This window comes from Dipodomys spectabilis, unplaced genomic scaffold (assembly GCF_019054845.1).
Source record: "Dipodomys spectabilis isolate Male_0828 unplaced genomic scaffold, ASM1905484v1 ptg000175l, whole genome shotgun sequence".
NCBI lineage: Eukaryota > Metazoa > Chordata > Mammalia > Rodentia > Heteromyidae > Dipodomys > Dipodomys spectabilis.
The window spans coordinates 12,345,319-12,359,386 of NW_024870852.1; the positions used below are offsets into that span (position 1 = coordinate 12,345,319).

Here is a 14,068-nt window from a genome sequence, read left to right on the forward strand (position 1 = left end):
CCATTTAAAATAAAGTTCTTTAATAGTCTCCATTTAATTGGTTTATTTGCTGTTAATAAATTGGCAACACAGGAGGGGCCACAGGTGAGCTCCCAGCTAGGCTCCTGTGTCTAGGCTCAGGCAGGAGATGCTGCCCTGGGCAGGGCAGCTCAGGCACTCTGTGCCTCAAGGGATGGAGAGCTAAAGCTCCTTCCCATACTTCTGAAGGAACCTCCTGGGATGAACACAGTGGCCAATGAGCAAACAGAACCAGAGGAGCTAAAGGAAGATGAGGCAGGGAGGGAGGGAGAAAAGATGGGCAGGCCTAGGGGAAGGCAGCATTCTCCGGTACCCCAACCCTTGCCTGGGGCTCAGGAGCCTCTATGGGTGCTCAGAGGCCAGGGAAACTCGGCTCATGGCCGGAAGGAAGGAGGTACATCTCCCTTCCCAACCTGGGACCGACAATCAGGAGACAGGGCAGGAACTCAGAGCTATTTTCCTAAGTCCTCTTCCTCTGAGCAGGCCGGGGCCTCACAATTTTGAGGGAAGGGTGGGCATGGTGCCCCTGTCCTCATTAGGGGAATCGTCAGGGAACTGAGGCTTCCCAGTGACCTGGGCCCTCAGACTCAGGGGTTGAGAGCTCCAGGATGCTCCTCCCACTAAGCCTGTACCTGAAGACCTGGGCAGGCAGATTATCATCAGGGAGGCAGGGGAGGGATGGAAATAGGCAGGGCGTGTGGTACAGGTACCCACGCTCACCCATGCTGGCCCTGGCCCAGCAGCCTCCCGAGGCCTGGCCCAAGGTCACTCCTCAGTGAAGTCTCTGTCTATGTCCATGTAGGGCTCCTCAATGTAGCTGACCAGGGCAGAAGGCGACTGGCGGTCTGGGTTCAACAGGATGGATACTGTCTCCTTCCAGTATGAGAAGCTGATGCAGGAGCTCTGGGTGAAAAGAGAGGAGATGGGGTGGTGCCTGGAAGACCTAGCTGAGCCCAGCCTCCCATGGAGAGCCTTTGTACAAGGACAAGGAATAGCCTGCTCATGGCCCAGGCAGCATCCATGCACCCTAGTTACTCCTCTGAAGGCCCCTGGGTCTGTGTGCTACTGCCCACCCACTTCCCACGTGGGGCTGGGCTCTCACGTTCTCCAGGCAGGTGCTGTCCTTGTCCTTGTGTAGGTAATGCTGCTGCCAGAAGCGCAGCAGGTTGTGGAAGTTGTTGAGCAGGAAGCCGGGATACTTCTTGCTATGCTCCATCCGCTGCAGGAGCCTCAGGTACAAGGGCAGCCGCTCTTTCCTTCGGGCCAGCATGAGGATCACCAGGCTGGTGTTGAGGCAGCTGACATTCTCCTGCAAGGCCATAGGCAGCCAGATTGAATACATGCCAGCAGCCCCAGTGGTGGCTGGCGAACCTGGGCAGACACTTGGCTGGAAAGATGGTGTAGCAGGCTTGGGCCTGGTAGGGTTCCAGTACAATCTATGGGTCCACTCCCTGAGTTGCTCTTGCCTAAGCTCTTTCCTGTTCCCTAAGCGTATTTCTCATTCTCCACACCCTGATCGAACATGTCATTGACTAGATCTCAGTTCAGGCATGGCTTCTTCCAGCAGTTTCTATCTCCTGGCAGTGTTGTGTTCATGTGTTAGATGCAGTTACAATGTTCATGTTTCAGTAGACTGTTAGCAGTCTCAGTCTGCCTTGTCCACAAAGCATCTCCAGAAGGGCCTACCTTCCCAACACGTATGTTAGACAGCAGAACAAAAGACCACCTCAGAGAGGTGTTTGTAGGACCTCCATTTTAGAGAAGGGCGTAAAGCTGCAGGTGGGAAGGCTGACAGTAACTCACAGAAGGAGCTGGGGCCAATCTCAGGTCTGATCACATACATAGCTTAGCACAGTTGCAGGGTAGGGATGTAGGACATGGAGGAAGAGTCCTGGACTGGGAGTTGGACAAATGAAAGACGGAGTGCCAATCTCAACTATGTCCCAACTTAGTGGGCGACCTCTGACTTGCTACCTCACCTTAGGCTCCTCTGCAAACTGGAAGCACCAGGCAAAGCCCTTGGGAGGGATGCACACAGCGCGTGTGTCTGTGTGTTTGGGAGAGACACAGATGTGCTGGGCTCCAGGACTGAGATGGCTTTCCAGTGCATCTTCCCCCTGACATCAGCCTGGGCTCCTCACCTGAGTCAGTGTCTGCACATGGATAATGTTGATGAGACGGAAGAGGAAGGACATCTGCGTGGGCACCTGGGATATGTAGGCGAGCAGGCGGCACTCGGATAGAACTTCCGCCACTGTGGAGGGAGGCAAATGCATAGCAGTTGGCTCAAGTACAGTGGCAGCGCCAACTGTGCCTCTGAGTGTCAGATGGGGCGTCTCACCACCAAAATAGGAACAAGAGCTGCTGCTGCAGGAACAACCTCCAACCATTCTGCCACTAGGACAAGCCAAGCCTTGGCCTGGTCCTGCAGAATCACACTCAGGGGGCAGTCCTTCCTCCTGCAGCTCCCTTCTCCATCCTAGAACCAGAGCCCAGATCCCCTATCTTTCCTTCCAGGAAGACAGGTATGATGCTCATTAAGAAACATTGTAAGGGGCTGGGAAGGTGGCTCAGTGGTAGAGCGTTTGCCTTGCATGCATGAGGCCCTGGGTTCGATTCCTCAGCACCACATAAGCAGAAAAAAAAAGCCGGAAGTGGCGCTGTGGCTCAAGTGGTAGAGCGCTAGCCTTGAGCTGAAGAGCTGAGGGATAGCGCTCAGGCCCAGAGTTCAGGCCCACGACCAGACCAAAAAAAAAAAAAAAAGAAACATAGTAAGCTAGGCGCCGGTAGCTCACGCCTATAATCCTAGCTACTCAGGAGGCTGAGATTTGAGAATTGCAGTTTGAAGCCAGCCCAGGCAGAAAAGTCCGTGAGACTCTTCTCTCTAATAAACTACTCAGAAAAAGTCAGAAGTGGTGCTGTGGCTGAAGTGGTAAAGCAATAGCCATGATCAAAAGAACCTCAGGGATAGCACCTAGGCCCTGAGTGCAGGCCCCAGGACCAGAAAAAAAAAAGGAACACAGTGAACTCAATGCCAGTAATTTATACTTATAATCCTAGCTACTTGGGAGGCCAAAATCAGGAGGATCCTGGTTCAAGGCCAGCCTGGACATACAAGTGAGACCCCTTCTCAACCAAGAGCAGAGTACAGTGGTTCAAACCTATAATCCTAACTATGTGAGAAGCTGAGACTGAGAGGACTGTGGCTTTAGGGCAGCCTGGCAGAAAAGTCCATGAGAATCTATCTGAACAGAAGAAGCTCATGGTATGTGCCTGTCGTCTTAGCTATGATGAAAAAGTGTAAAATAGGCAGACTGTGGTCTAGGTGCAGGCTCAAGGAAAAAAAAAAATCTTATCTCAAAATTAAATAGCACAAGCTGGGTGTGCTGGCTCAAGTCTATAATCCTAGCTACTTGGGAGTTGGAGATTAGGGAATCCTGGTTCACAAGGCCAGCCAGGGAAAGTAAGTTTGTGGGGCTGCATCTCAACTGGCATTCAGCTGTCATCCCCAGCTGTGGGAAAAATGGTGGGCTGGGCGCCCGCGGCGGCGGCAGTAGCTCACACCTGTAATCCTAGCTACTCAGGAGGCTGAGATCTGAGGATCACAGTTTGAAGCCAGCCCAGGCAGAAAAGTCCCTGTGAGACTCTTACTCCAATTAACCACTCAAAAACCAGAATTGGTGGGGCTGGGAAGGTGGCTCAGTGGTAGAGCACTTGCTTTGCATGCATGAGGCTCTGGGTTCGATTCCTCAGCACCACATAAGCAAAAAGAAAAAAGCCAGAAGTGGCACTGTGGCTCAAGTGGTAGAGCATTAACCTTGAGCTGAAGAGCTGAGGGACAGCGTCCAGGCCCAGAGTTCAGGCCCCACAACCGGACCCAAAAACAAAAAAACAAAAAAAAAACCCAAAAGTGGTGCTGTGGCTCAATTGGTAGAGCAATAGCCTTGAGCACAAAGAGGCTCAGGGACAATGCCCAGGTCCTGAGTTCAAGGACCACAACTGACAGAATAAAAACAAAAACACCAATGTTGGGGGTACAGCAATGTGCACCTGTCTTTCCAGGGACAAAGGGAAGCACCAATAGGATTGCAGTCCAGGCCAATCAGGGCATAAAACAAAGACCCAATCTTGAAAACTGACAACACAAAAGGGAATGGCTCTAGTGGTAGAGCCTTTGCCTAGCAATACAAGGCACAAAGCCCTGTGTTCAAATCTCAGTACTGTCAAGAGAGAGAGAGAGAGAGAGAAGAAAGGAAGAAATTTAGATCATTTCCCAGAGCTTTCATATGTCTATGCCTACAGTTGGGTCACTGAGTACAACAGCACTGAGCAAAAGCTTCCACATTATAGTGGGACAACAACCAAATGTACCAAAGATCATGTAGTCAGCCCCCAGAAACAAACAGAAATCGCATGCTTCTTACTGCCAATGATAATGACTGAAACAGGGACAACTGTATTTTTGGAGGGGCTCACAAACTTGTGAGAATCTACTAGATTCCACAGCATCTTATAGAGGAAAATACAACATACATACCATACATATAAACATTACATGGAAGTACATTCAATTCTACATGAGGTCAGGTACTTCACCCAGACACAGCTGTCTAACAGCACTGCACAGAGAGACAGAACAAAGGGTCCTGCTCATCGCAGAGAGAAAGTAGCCTTTTGCATTTTCTAGACAACAACGGCTTTTATGTCATTATGTGTTCATTAAAGGAAGCATGAACGATAGAAAACAGTCAACACAGCAGAGAGTAAATTACCTGAGTAAATGTCACTCTCGTGACATGAACCACATGGTTATCTGGGCTACTTCAGCCGTTCCCATCTCCTGGCTGGAGGCCAGGTGTCTCCTATCAGTGACCACTGTACCCGTGTGCCCTGGCATCCTAGCCGCCCCTCACCTTTCATGTCCACCTGGTTTTCAAATCGGTCCAATGACAGGGTGACACAGCGTACCAGCATGTTGGAGTCCACCAGCGAACTGTTAATCTGCTTCAGGAACACCTGGAACTGGAGTAGAGACAGTGCTCGCTGGCAGCAGGGGTACCAGAGATCCTCTACCCCAGCTCTGCTAAGTCCTAGACATAAGCTGCGTGACTGGTGGGAGCCAGGCTGATAAGATCCTGTGACCCTGGCGAGTGTTTCTGCACCAATGGTGGTTTCTGTCACACACACTCTTGGGAGCCTAAGGAGTCAGGCCCAATTCTGTTCTGGACCTCTACCTTAGCAATAAACTCAGCAATTCCTCAATCACCCATTCCCATCGTCATTCCAACAAGCAGCTAAGGTTTTCATCCCTGTATCCCCTGGCCCAGCACAAGATAAGTGTAGGAAACGTTGCTTACTGGATCCTTATACTCCCCAACTGTAAGCCCACACTTGAAGACGATAGGCCAGGGCTCCCAGACAACTTCTGGCAATGTGGTAAACTTCATAGGGCCCTGGTCTAGCCTTACCTTGGCATCAGTATTGATGTATTTATTGAACCTTTTGAACGCATCAACATTGAACTTCATCAGCTCCCCCAGGAGGTCGAAGTAGCTTTGGAGCACATCCCTTGATTTGCACTCGCTGTCCACGATGCAGTATAGGATGTGCTGGGGTAAGGAAGGGCCAGGATGAAGAAATAAATATGGCTGCCCCCACCTGTCTCCCACCTGGGCCTGGCCTGGGGCTCAGACCATATATTTGCTTCAAGCAAGCACCCAGGTGGATGGAACCTGCAATCTTGTCTAGATTCTTCTTTGAGGATGTGGGTGGCTCCAAGACCAGGGCAGGTGACAGACAGAGCTCAGCAGGACAGGCAGTGGCTTAGTGTGTGGAGCACATGCCCTCACTGCCCAGGGCTCGCAGAGGTCACTAACATGGCCACAGCTCTAGTCCCCAAGAGGGCCAGCTGTCTCCAGGTCTATCCTCAGCCACTGCCCAAGCAGTCAGGCACTCAAAGAAGTGAAGGACAGAGATTTAAGGACACTTGACATATGTTGACCCCATGGGTTTTCTTTGTGTTAACAAATGAAATCATGGAAAATTTGTATCAAAATCAATGGATGTTTATCAAGAACACAAAGCCAATTTTAACTTCTTGATAAAGGTTTCTATGACAAATGGTTTTCAACATTTTCCATTTCCTTTTGAGGCAGTCTCAGTATTCAGCCCAGGTTGGCCTGGAACTCTACATTCTCCTGTCTGAGCCTCCCACATGCTGGGATTTCAGGAATGCATGGACCATCACATTCAGCTCATTTTCCTGAAGTTACACCAACTTAGATTCATTCCTTTTCCATGTGGATCTTACAACACATGTGTCAATTTCTTGTGGGCACTGACAGGGGGGCCCACAGTTGGAAACCTGGGAAAATACTAGGACAATCTACACTGGCTCTCCTAACAAACCATGTAGGGCTCAGGACAGGAAAGCAATGTGTGGGGCTGGGGGAGAATAGCCACCCAACACCCCAGCTCCTCCAGGCCATACCTCTAGAAGGCCTCGCTTCAGCAGGAACATCTGGTCTGCATAGGAGGTGGTCCCTCGGAGGAAACTCTCCACAGCCCGGGCTTGCCAAAACCTGTGACCCAAATATTGACCCCTGGCCCAGGTGGCTAAGGCTGCCCTCTCCTGGCCCAGGTTCAATTTCCCCCCAGGGTTGGGAAATGTCTGTTGCCTATTCATTCAACATTTACTGAATATCTACCGTGTATCGGGGCCCGCCTAGGCCTTAGGTTGCAGCAAGTCAGCAAGAGAAGCCCCGTCCTCAGACAGTAGACAGCTAAATGGACAGTCTCACATGCAGGCCTGTCTTAAGGATTGGCATTTCAGGGAAGGTGGTAGCTGCGAGAGTGGGCACCAGCAAGCTCCATGTGAAAATACTCCAGGCTTTAATCTTCCAGGGACTGGAGGGACATGGATTTGGGGACCAGAAATGTGGAAAGCAGAAGGTGTGTGTGGACCTGCAACTGCATTCATGTGTACCAGGCTGACCCAGAGGAGAGATGGCTGACAGTCACTTAGTGGTCCCAGGGCTCAATGGGACCCACAATGCTAAGTCTGGATAAAGAAGGTTCTAGGGACAGAGATCCTCTTGGGACAAGGCCTACTGAAAGCTTCACATCGAGCCCTGACACAATTTCTCCTGCCTACAACTTTCATGACTCGTCTCTGAGGAGTTTGGAACTCTGAGCAGCTCCCTGCCCCCCCCCCCCCGCCCCCGCCATCTGCCCATCACCAACAGGCATAGCAGGCAAAGGGCTGTCCTTGGCTAGCTCCTGGCTCTACTCCTTTCCACGCTGCAATGCCCTGAAGCAGGTTTCTTTTAGTTGTTCTTGTTTCCCACAAGCCTAAGAAAAACCATGTAGGTGGGGCCTGTATTCCAGCTCTCTCCCACCTGTGCAGCACCATCACAACAGGCACTTGCTGAACACACAGCTACCTTCTGACATAGCCTGCTGTGTTCAGCAAGAATATGTACACTTACCTGCAACAATACATATGCCTCCCCCAACAATGACCATCTTCACAAATAGATACTGGGGACTAAAGGAAGCATTTCTAACCACTTGGGAAACACCTATCTCTTGAGCCCCTCACAAATGGCAGGTAGCTGTCCACAGACTTACCTGAAAGATGACTCTGCTGGCTCCTTCTTCATGACCTGCAGCAGTCGAGTTAATAAGCCCCTTTTCCCATCACACACCAAACTCCTGGAATAAAAAAGCACTAACATTGGTGGCAGATCTGAGGGACTGAGGGCTGGGCTGGGTAAGTATGCTGGCTTAGGTAGGTGAAAACAATATGGAGGCACTCCTACTCCACCTTGGCTTAGAGGCCCAGGGCCCTTATCACCAGAACAGCTGAGGACATTGGCACCACACCTCAAGCCAGCTGTCTCTCCTTGCAAGAGGCAGACACATCCAGAGGTAGCTAGGGCTCAGAGCTGCCATAGGAAGACTATTTATACAAGTGGGTTTGAGAGAGGCCATGTCAGTCTGTCGGATGGGTCAAAAATCTCTCTGCCTCAGGTTTGGTTCCAGCCTAGCCATGGCCATAGACCCTCACATTCAGGCCTCAGCTTGCTGTTCTATGAATCAAAAGGCAATCAAAGAGGAAACAGCTCAGGCTCCATCATGGAGGAAAGTAGATGGCCAAGCGGGCAGAGTTTAAGGGACTCCTTAAACTCCATCTTCAAATAAAGCAGCTCTGCCTTTATCCCTTAACATCATCAGGGCAGGTCTGTTTTGTCTGCATCTGAGACATTCTGTCACCTTACTGCCTAGTTCCAGAAAATAAGGCAAACACACCAGGTAACAGGACTTGACTCCTGGCAGAGGGTGAAGGAGCCTGCTTGGTTCACCCTGTTGGTCAAGCTGCCACCGGCAGGAAAGGACGTCAGCAAAGGGCCCTGTGTATGTGATAAGGGAAGGAGATACACACAGAGGATTTTTGGCAGGTGGCTCTTTGGGCCTCTGTCCCTCATCTTTAGAGAAGAGTTAATGACACTATTTCCTTCTTCTCCAGGGCTGCTTTGAGGCTCAAGGAGAAAATGCAGGGGGCATCAGTGTTTGCACACAGGAACCCTTGGGATAGCTCAGCTACATGTGAGAAAGGGCAACGTGTGGCCACAGCTCCCCCACCAGGTCACCTGTCAGTATTGAGGACGGCTTCCACCTCAGGGATGTTGGCCTTGAGAGAGATGGCACTGAGTTCATTCAGCTCCTGGTTGTTGAGGAGCAGGTACTTGTTTCTGAAACAGATGGGTTGAGAGGTAAAAGATAGGAACTGGAGCGGCGCAGTGGCTCAAGTGGTAGAGCGCTAGCCTTGAGCTGAAGAGCTGAGGGACAGCGCCCAGGCCCAGAGTGCAAGCCTCACAACTGAAGGAAGAAAAAAAAAAAGATAGTAACTGGCATTGTGAAGCAGCGCTGGACGAGGGTAAGGAGCTTTCGGCTGCCCACTTCCCACGGGGAAGGCGGCTGAGAACCCATCAGTTCCCCGCCCAGGATCTCTCAGCCCTGTGCCAGCCTTCCATAAGACAGTATCTTGACAATGCCTGCAACATTCCTTAACAAGGTCTTAGAATTTCCAAGTTTAGGTTGCCCATTGACCATATTTACTTGATTCCACAAAGGCACCGGCACCTCTGCATGTCCAATCTCACCTCAAGTTGGTCCTGCTACACCACTCCCAACAACCACACTGTTACCCACACAGAGGCCTGGTTAGCTGTGACACATTTTCCCTCCCTTCTACTCCAGGCCTGTCATGACCTGAACCTAAGCATGGCACCAGACTCCTACATGGTTTTCCACAGGAATGGTGTCCTCACACAGCTCCTAGAGTGATCTTCAGAACAGACTGGTTTCATCTATTCTGTTTAACGAGCTTTCTCCAGTTCCCACTGCTTTAAAGTAGGTAATACTGTGGACTGTGAACATGGCTTCCAGGCCAAGAGCAGCTACTCTGAAACTAGCCCCCATCAATCCTACCAATTGAGCCCACCACACTCCCTTACAGAAAGGGCTTCTGACAGAACCCTCACCCTTGCGTGCTGTGCCTTCACCTCATTTCCTATTACTGAACCTTTAGGCCTCAGCTGGCAAGATACTTCTAGGTCTTTGCCAACTGTCCTCTCATAGAATCGTGCTCTCTACTTCCAAATATTATGTCTGTCACCATGCATTCCATATATATATTTGTATGTATGTATGTATGTATATGTCCATACATTCATTCTCTGACTAATGTCTAACCCCTTGCAAGACTACACTCACATCTCTGCGGAGCTGTGAAGCTGAGGTGCCTGGAACGCAGACTTTATGTTAACTTGTACAATGTTCCAAAATGTTAAAACTAACATTTAAAACTCAGAACTGGATCCTCGACACTACAAAAAACAAAACCAAATGAAACCAAACCAAAGCATACACAAAAAACAACAATAAAGGGGCTGGGAATGTGGCCTAGTGGTAGAGTGCTTTACCTAGCATGCATGAAGCCCTGGGTTCAATTCCTTAGTACCACATAAACAAAAAATAAAAAAGTGAAAAAAATAAGAAAACAACAACAACAAACTACCCAGGACCTTCACATAAAACTTAATTTCTGACTTTTCTTGAGGAGCTGAAAAATCAGAAGCCATGCAAGAGCATGGCTCCTGTTCACTCAGCTGCTGCAGCTGCGTGACAGACAGCCTGACACACAAGGTTACCAAGATTCCCAGGACATGCTGAGGTCAAAGGGCCAGCTGCTATTCCTTGATTCCCTGCATTGTTTCCCTTACAGAAGAGAAACATGTTCTCCATCAAAGGTAGAAAAAAATTTAAAAAATCAGAAGGCAGAAATATGTGAAGAAATAAGAGAGACAGCACATCTCACAGAGGAGTCAGTGCGCTGCCTGTGTGAGGTTTGGAGGTCAGTCAGTGAGAGAGATGTTGATTCCACACATAACAAGCAGCCAGCAACTTCCACCTTACCTTTAGGGCAGCAGTGAGGGCTGAGGGCAAGCTCAGAACCTGGCAGGAAGGAAGGCTGGCCGCTCTTACTGTGGGCCCAAGAAAATGCAGCCATACTTTGTCACTCTGAGGCTCTGGGGTTCTCACTACCTCCCACAGCCTCCTCCTGAGTAGAGGGGTCAGCACAGGATAAGGACAGAGAAGACCTCAGAACATAGCCCAACAGCCCCACTGCGAGGACAGGCATACTTACTCGTGATGGTCACTGAAACTCTGGAGAAGCCTCAAAAACTGGATCTTCAAGGTGATGTCCTAAAATATATGTTAAAACCACAGTAGTCACAGTGTTCCTAAATAAGAGAAAGCCAAGGCTCTGGTGAGAGCCCAGAGATAGCACGTAGTGAGCCTCTTTTCTTTTGTTGGAAATCCACCCCATCAGACTTATACCTCTAACCAACTGCAAGTTCAACTAATGTGGACACTTCTTGCTAAAAGCAATCCCAGCATACTGGATTAAAAAAAAAAAAAAAGGGCTGGGAAGGTGCTCAGTGGTAGAGCGCTTGCCTTGCATGCATGAGGCCCTGGGTTTGATTCCTCAGCACCACATAAGAAGAAAAAACCAGAAGTGGCACTGTGGCTCAAGTGGTAGAGCACTAGCCTTGAGCTGAAGAGCTGAGGGACAGCGCCCAGGCCCAGAGTTCAGACCCCACGACCGGACCCAAAATAAATAAATAAATAAATAAATAAATCCAGGTTTGGTGGCTCACACCTGTTTTCCTAGCTACACAAGAGGCTAAGATCTGAAGATTGGGGTTTGAAGTCAGCAAAGCCCACGAGACTCTTATCTCCAGCTAACCAGCAAAAAGCCAGAAGTGCAGCTGTGGCTCAAGTGGTAGAGTGCTAGCCTTAAGGAAAGAAGCTCAGAAACAGCACTCAGGCCCTGAGCTGCAGGACTGGCAAATACAGAAAAAAAAAAAATCATAAAAAAAATTTTTAAAAGGTGAGTTCCGTTCATAAGCTAGAAAGGAAGACCTGTAGGAATCAGAAATGTAAAAATGTCTCTGAGTCCAGTGAACTCAGGCAGTGGTACTCAGGTAGCCAAGGGTGTGTGTGGAGGAAGAGAGGCCTGGCCCTACCAGGGCTGGGATTCTAATGTCCCACAGTGACCAGACAGTCTCCAGCCTGTGCCGGGAGAGCTGGTTAAGAAGTCTAGTGTGGGGCTGGGAAGGTGGCTCAGTGGTAGAGTGCTTGCCTTGCATGCATGAGGCCCTGGGTTTGATTCCTCAGCACCACATAAGAAGAAAAAACCAGAAGTGGCACTGTGGCTCAAGTGGTAGAGCACTAGCCTTGAGCTAAAGAGCTGAAGGACAGCTCCCAGGCCCAGAGTTCAAGCCCCACAATCAAAAAAAAAAAAAGTCTAGTATGCCTGGCGTAAGCCTCCCAGAAGTGAAAACTCAGGTTCACCCCAGCAGAGCAGTAGGGCTGACACTGAATGTGAAAATTGGCCTTGGAAACTATGTAGTCTTGAAGACAAAAACATTAAATGTGGCTGGGAATGTGGCTTAGTGGTAGAGTGCTTGCCTACCACATGTATGAAGTCCTAGGTTTGATTCCTCAATACTACATACACAGAAAAAGCCAGAAGTGGCACAATGGCTCAAGTAGTAAAGGGCTAGCCTTGAGCAAAAGAAACTCTGGGACAATGCCCAGGACCGGCAAAAAAAATCAAAACAAAACAAAACAAAAGTGCCCTGAAAAATACTTCCAGGACCAAGGTTCCCTGGAAAAGCTAGCCTCCCTACAGGTGGCTTCTTCATGCAAGTTATAAAACACGAGAAATGCTATCCTGAGGGCTAGATGAATGGAAGGCTTTGGTACCCTGTGAGTTAACTGAAAAAGATCATAAGAAAATAGCAAACTATTAAAATTTGAAAACAAACAAACCAGAAAAAAACCAGAAGGCATTCACATGATAAAGCAGTTTTTAAAAAACAGCCACACAGAATGCTTAGAAATGCAAAATATATTCATTTGAAATTATAAACCCAAATTGGTTGGGTATGATAACTCATGCTTATATTCCTAGCTACTCCAGACATGGAGATTGGTAGGCTCACAGTTTGAGGTGACAGTTTTCAAGATGCTGTCTCAACAGAAAAGGTTGAGCATAGTGGCATGTGCCTGTCATCCTAGTTAGTGCTGTAAGTGTAAATAGGAGAATCATGTTCCAGGCCAACCTCAGCAAATAAAACCCTATGTCAAAAATAATCAAAACAAATCAGGCAGAAAAGTCTCTAAGATCCCTTCTCAACCCATAGTTGGGGGCAGTGGTATGTACTTGTCCAAAGCTACATGAGGTGGCTGAGATTGGAAGGATCAAGATTCCCTCTTCACAAAGGGTGATGCATACCCATGATCCCAGTGAAGATGACAAGACCAAAGGTACATAGGTCAAGGCTCAGGTGCATACCTGGAAGGAGGTAAGACCCTGTCATAAAATTAACCAGTGAAAATCAGGTCTGGAGTCATGGTTCAGAGGTATTATACCAGCCTAGTAAATGTGAGGTCTTCTGTTCAAACATCAATACTAATTAAAAAACAAACAAACAAAAAGCACTATAAAAAAAATAAAAATCAGGTTGGGATGTAGCTCAGTGGTAAAGCACTTGCCTAACAAGTGCAATGTCCTGGATTCAATCCCCAGTACCAAAAAAGAAAAGAAAGAAGAAAGAAGAAGAAGAAAGAAGAAGAGGAAGAGGAAGAGGAAGAGGAAGAAGAAGAAGAAGAAGAAGAAGAAGAAGAAGAAGAAGAGAAGAAGAAGAATGAAGAAGAAGAAATCAAAGCAAAAAGGGCTGTAGGTATGGCTCAGCAGTAGTGTATCTGCCTAGCAAGCATGATGCTTTCAGTTCAAACCTCAGTACCTATAAGAAAGAAAAATCTCAAATGGACAGACTAAAAGGCACCCAGAGAAATTTGTGTGTGTGGCGGGGGGGGGGGGGGGGGGGGGGGGGGAAGGGGGGAGGGGAGGGGGGGAGGGGTTAGGGGAGGGGGGAGGAGTGTTGGAGGTGAAACACAGGAATGCCCACAAGGCAGAGGTCAGGAGCCATGCTGTGTCCTGCAGGTGCATAGCACTTAGAAGTCCAGGGTACTTTTTCTCCCATGTTGGTAGGCAGAACATCACCCAACGCCAAGGAGGCACATAATCTTCCTTTTGGAAGAAAGGGCTCAATGAGTCATTCAATCTCTTCCAATAAGCTGAATGGCATGAAAGGCCTCTGACTCCCAATGCAGTGCTCTGTCTAGGGCACTGTGGGAAATATAAGGTAGAGGAGAATTCTTGGCCTCAAAAAACAAAACAAAAAAACAAACCACTACATCTCAAAGCATTGCCTGACTTAAGACATTACTGATGTGTAGAACCTAGGGGTAAAAGCTGTATCAGAGGACAGAGCACCAAATAAAGCATCTCTACTCTATACTTAGAGGTATAGAGGGAACTGGCACATCTTAAAGGGATTTCAGCAAAGGCAGACACATTGATTGGTACAGACTGGTCCACTAGGGATCATGTAACAGATTTTTCAGTTTCTGC

The 14,068-nt window shown here is 48.7% G+C and overlaps 1 protein-coding gene across 2 annotated transcripts in view; it reads right to left on the reverse strand.

Annotated features, from left to right (window-relative positions):
- Window positions 1–3: 3 nt before the first annotated feature.
- The window catches only part of LOC122120228 (transient receptor potential cation channel subfamily C member 4 associated protein), a 53,075-nt gene continuing 39,010 nt past the window's right edge, over window positions 4–14,068 (reverse strand). For both annotated transcript variants that reach the window (XM_042694383.1, XM_042694384.1), the window contains exons 11-19: window positions 10,730–10,788; window positions 8,670–8,771; window positions 7,648–7,731; window positions 6,509–6,599; window positions 5,487–5,627; window positions 4,932–5,040; window positions 2,160–2,272; window positions 1,121–1,327; window positions 4–921 (exon numbers count right to left, since the gene is read on the reverse strand). In XM_042694383.1, the coding sequence (XP_042550317.1) occupies window positions 784–921; window positions 1,121–1,327; window positions 2,160–2,272; window positions 4,932–5,040; window positions 5,487–5,627; window positions 6,509–6,599; window positions 7,648–7,731; window positions 8,670–8,771; window positions 10,730–10,788 (1,044 nt within the window). In that variant the 3' untranslated portion in view covers window positions 4–783. The remainder of the gene's footprint in view (window positions 922–1,120; window positions 1,328–2,159; window positions 2,273–4,931; window positions 5,041–5,486; window positions 5,628–6,508; window positions 6,600–7,647; window positions 7,732–8,669; window positions 8,772–10,729; window positions 10,789–14,068) is intronic.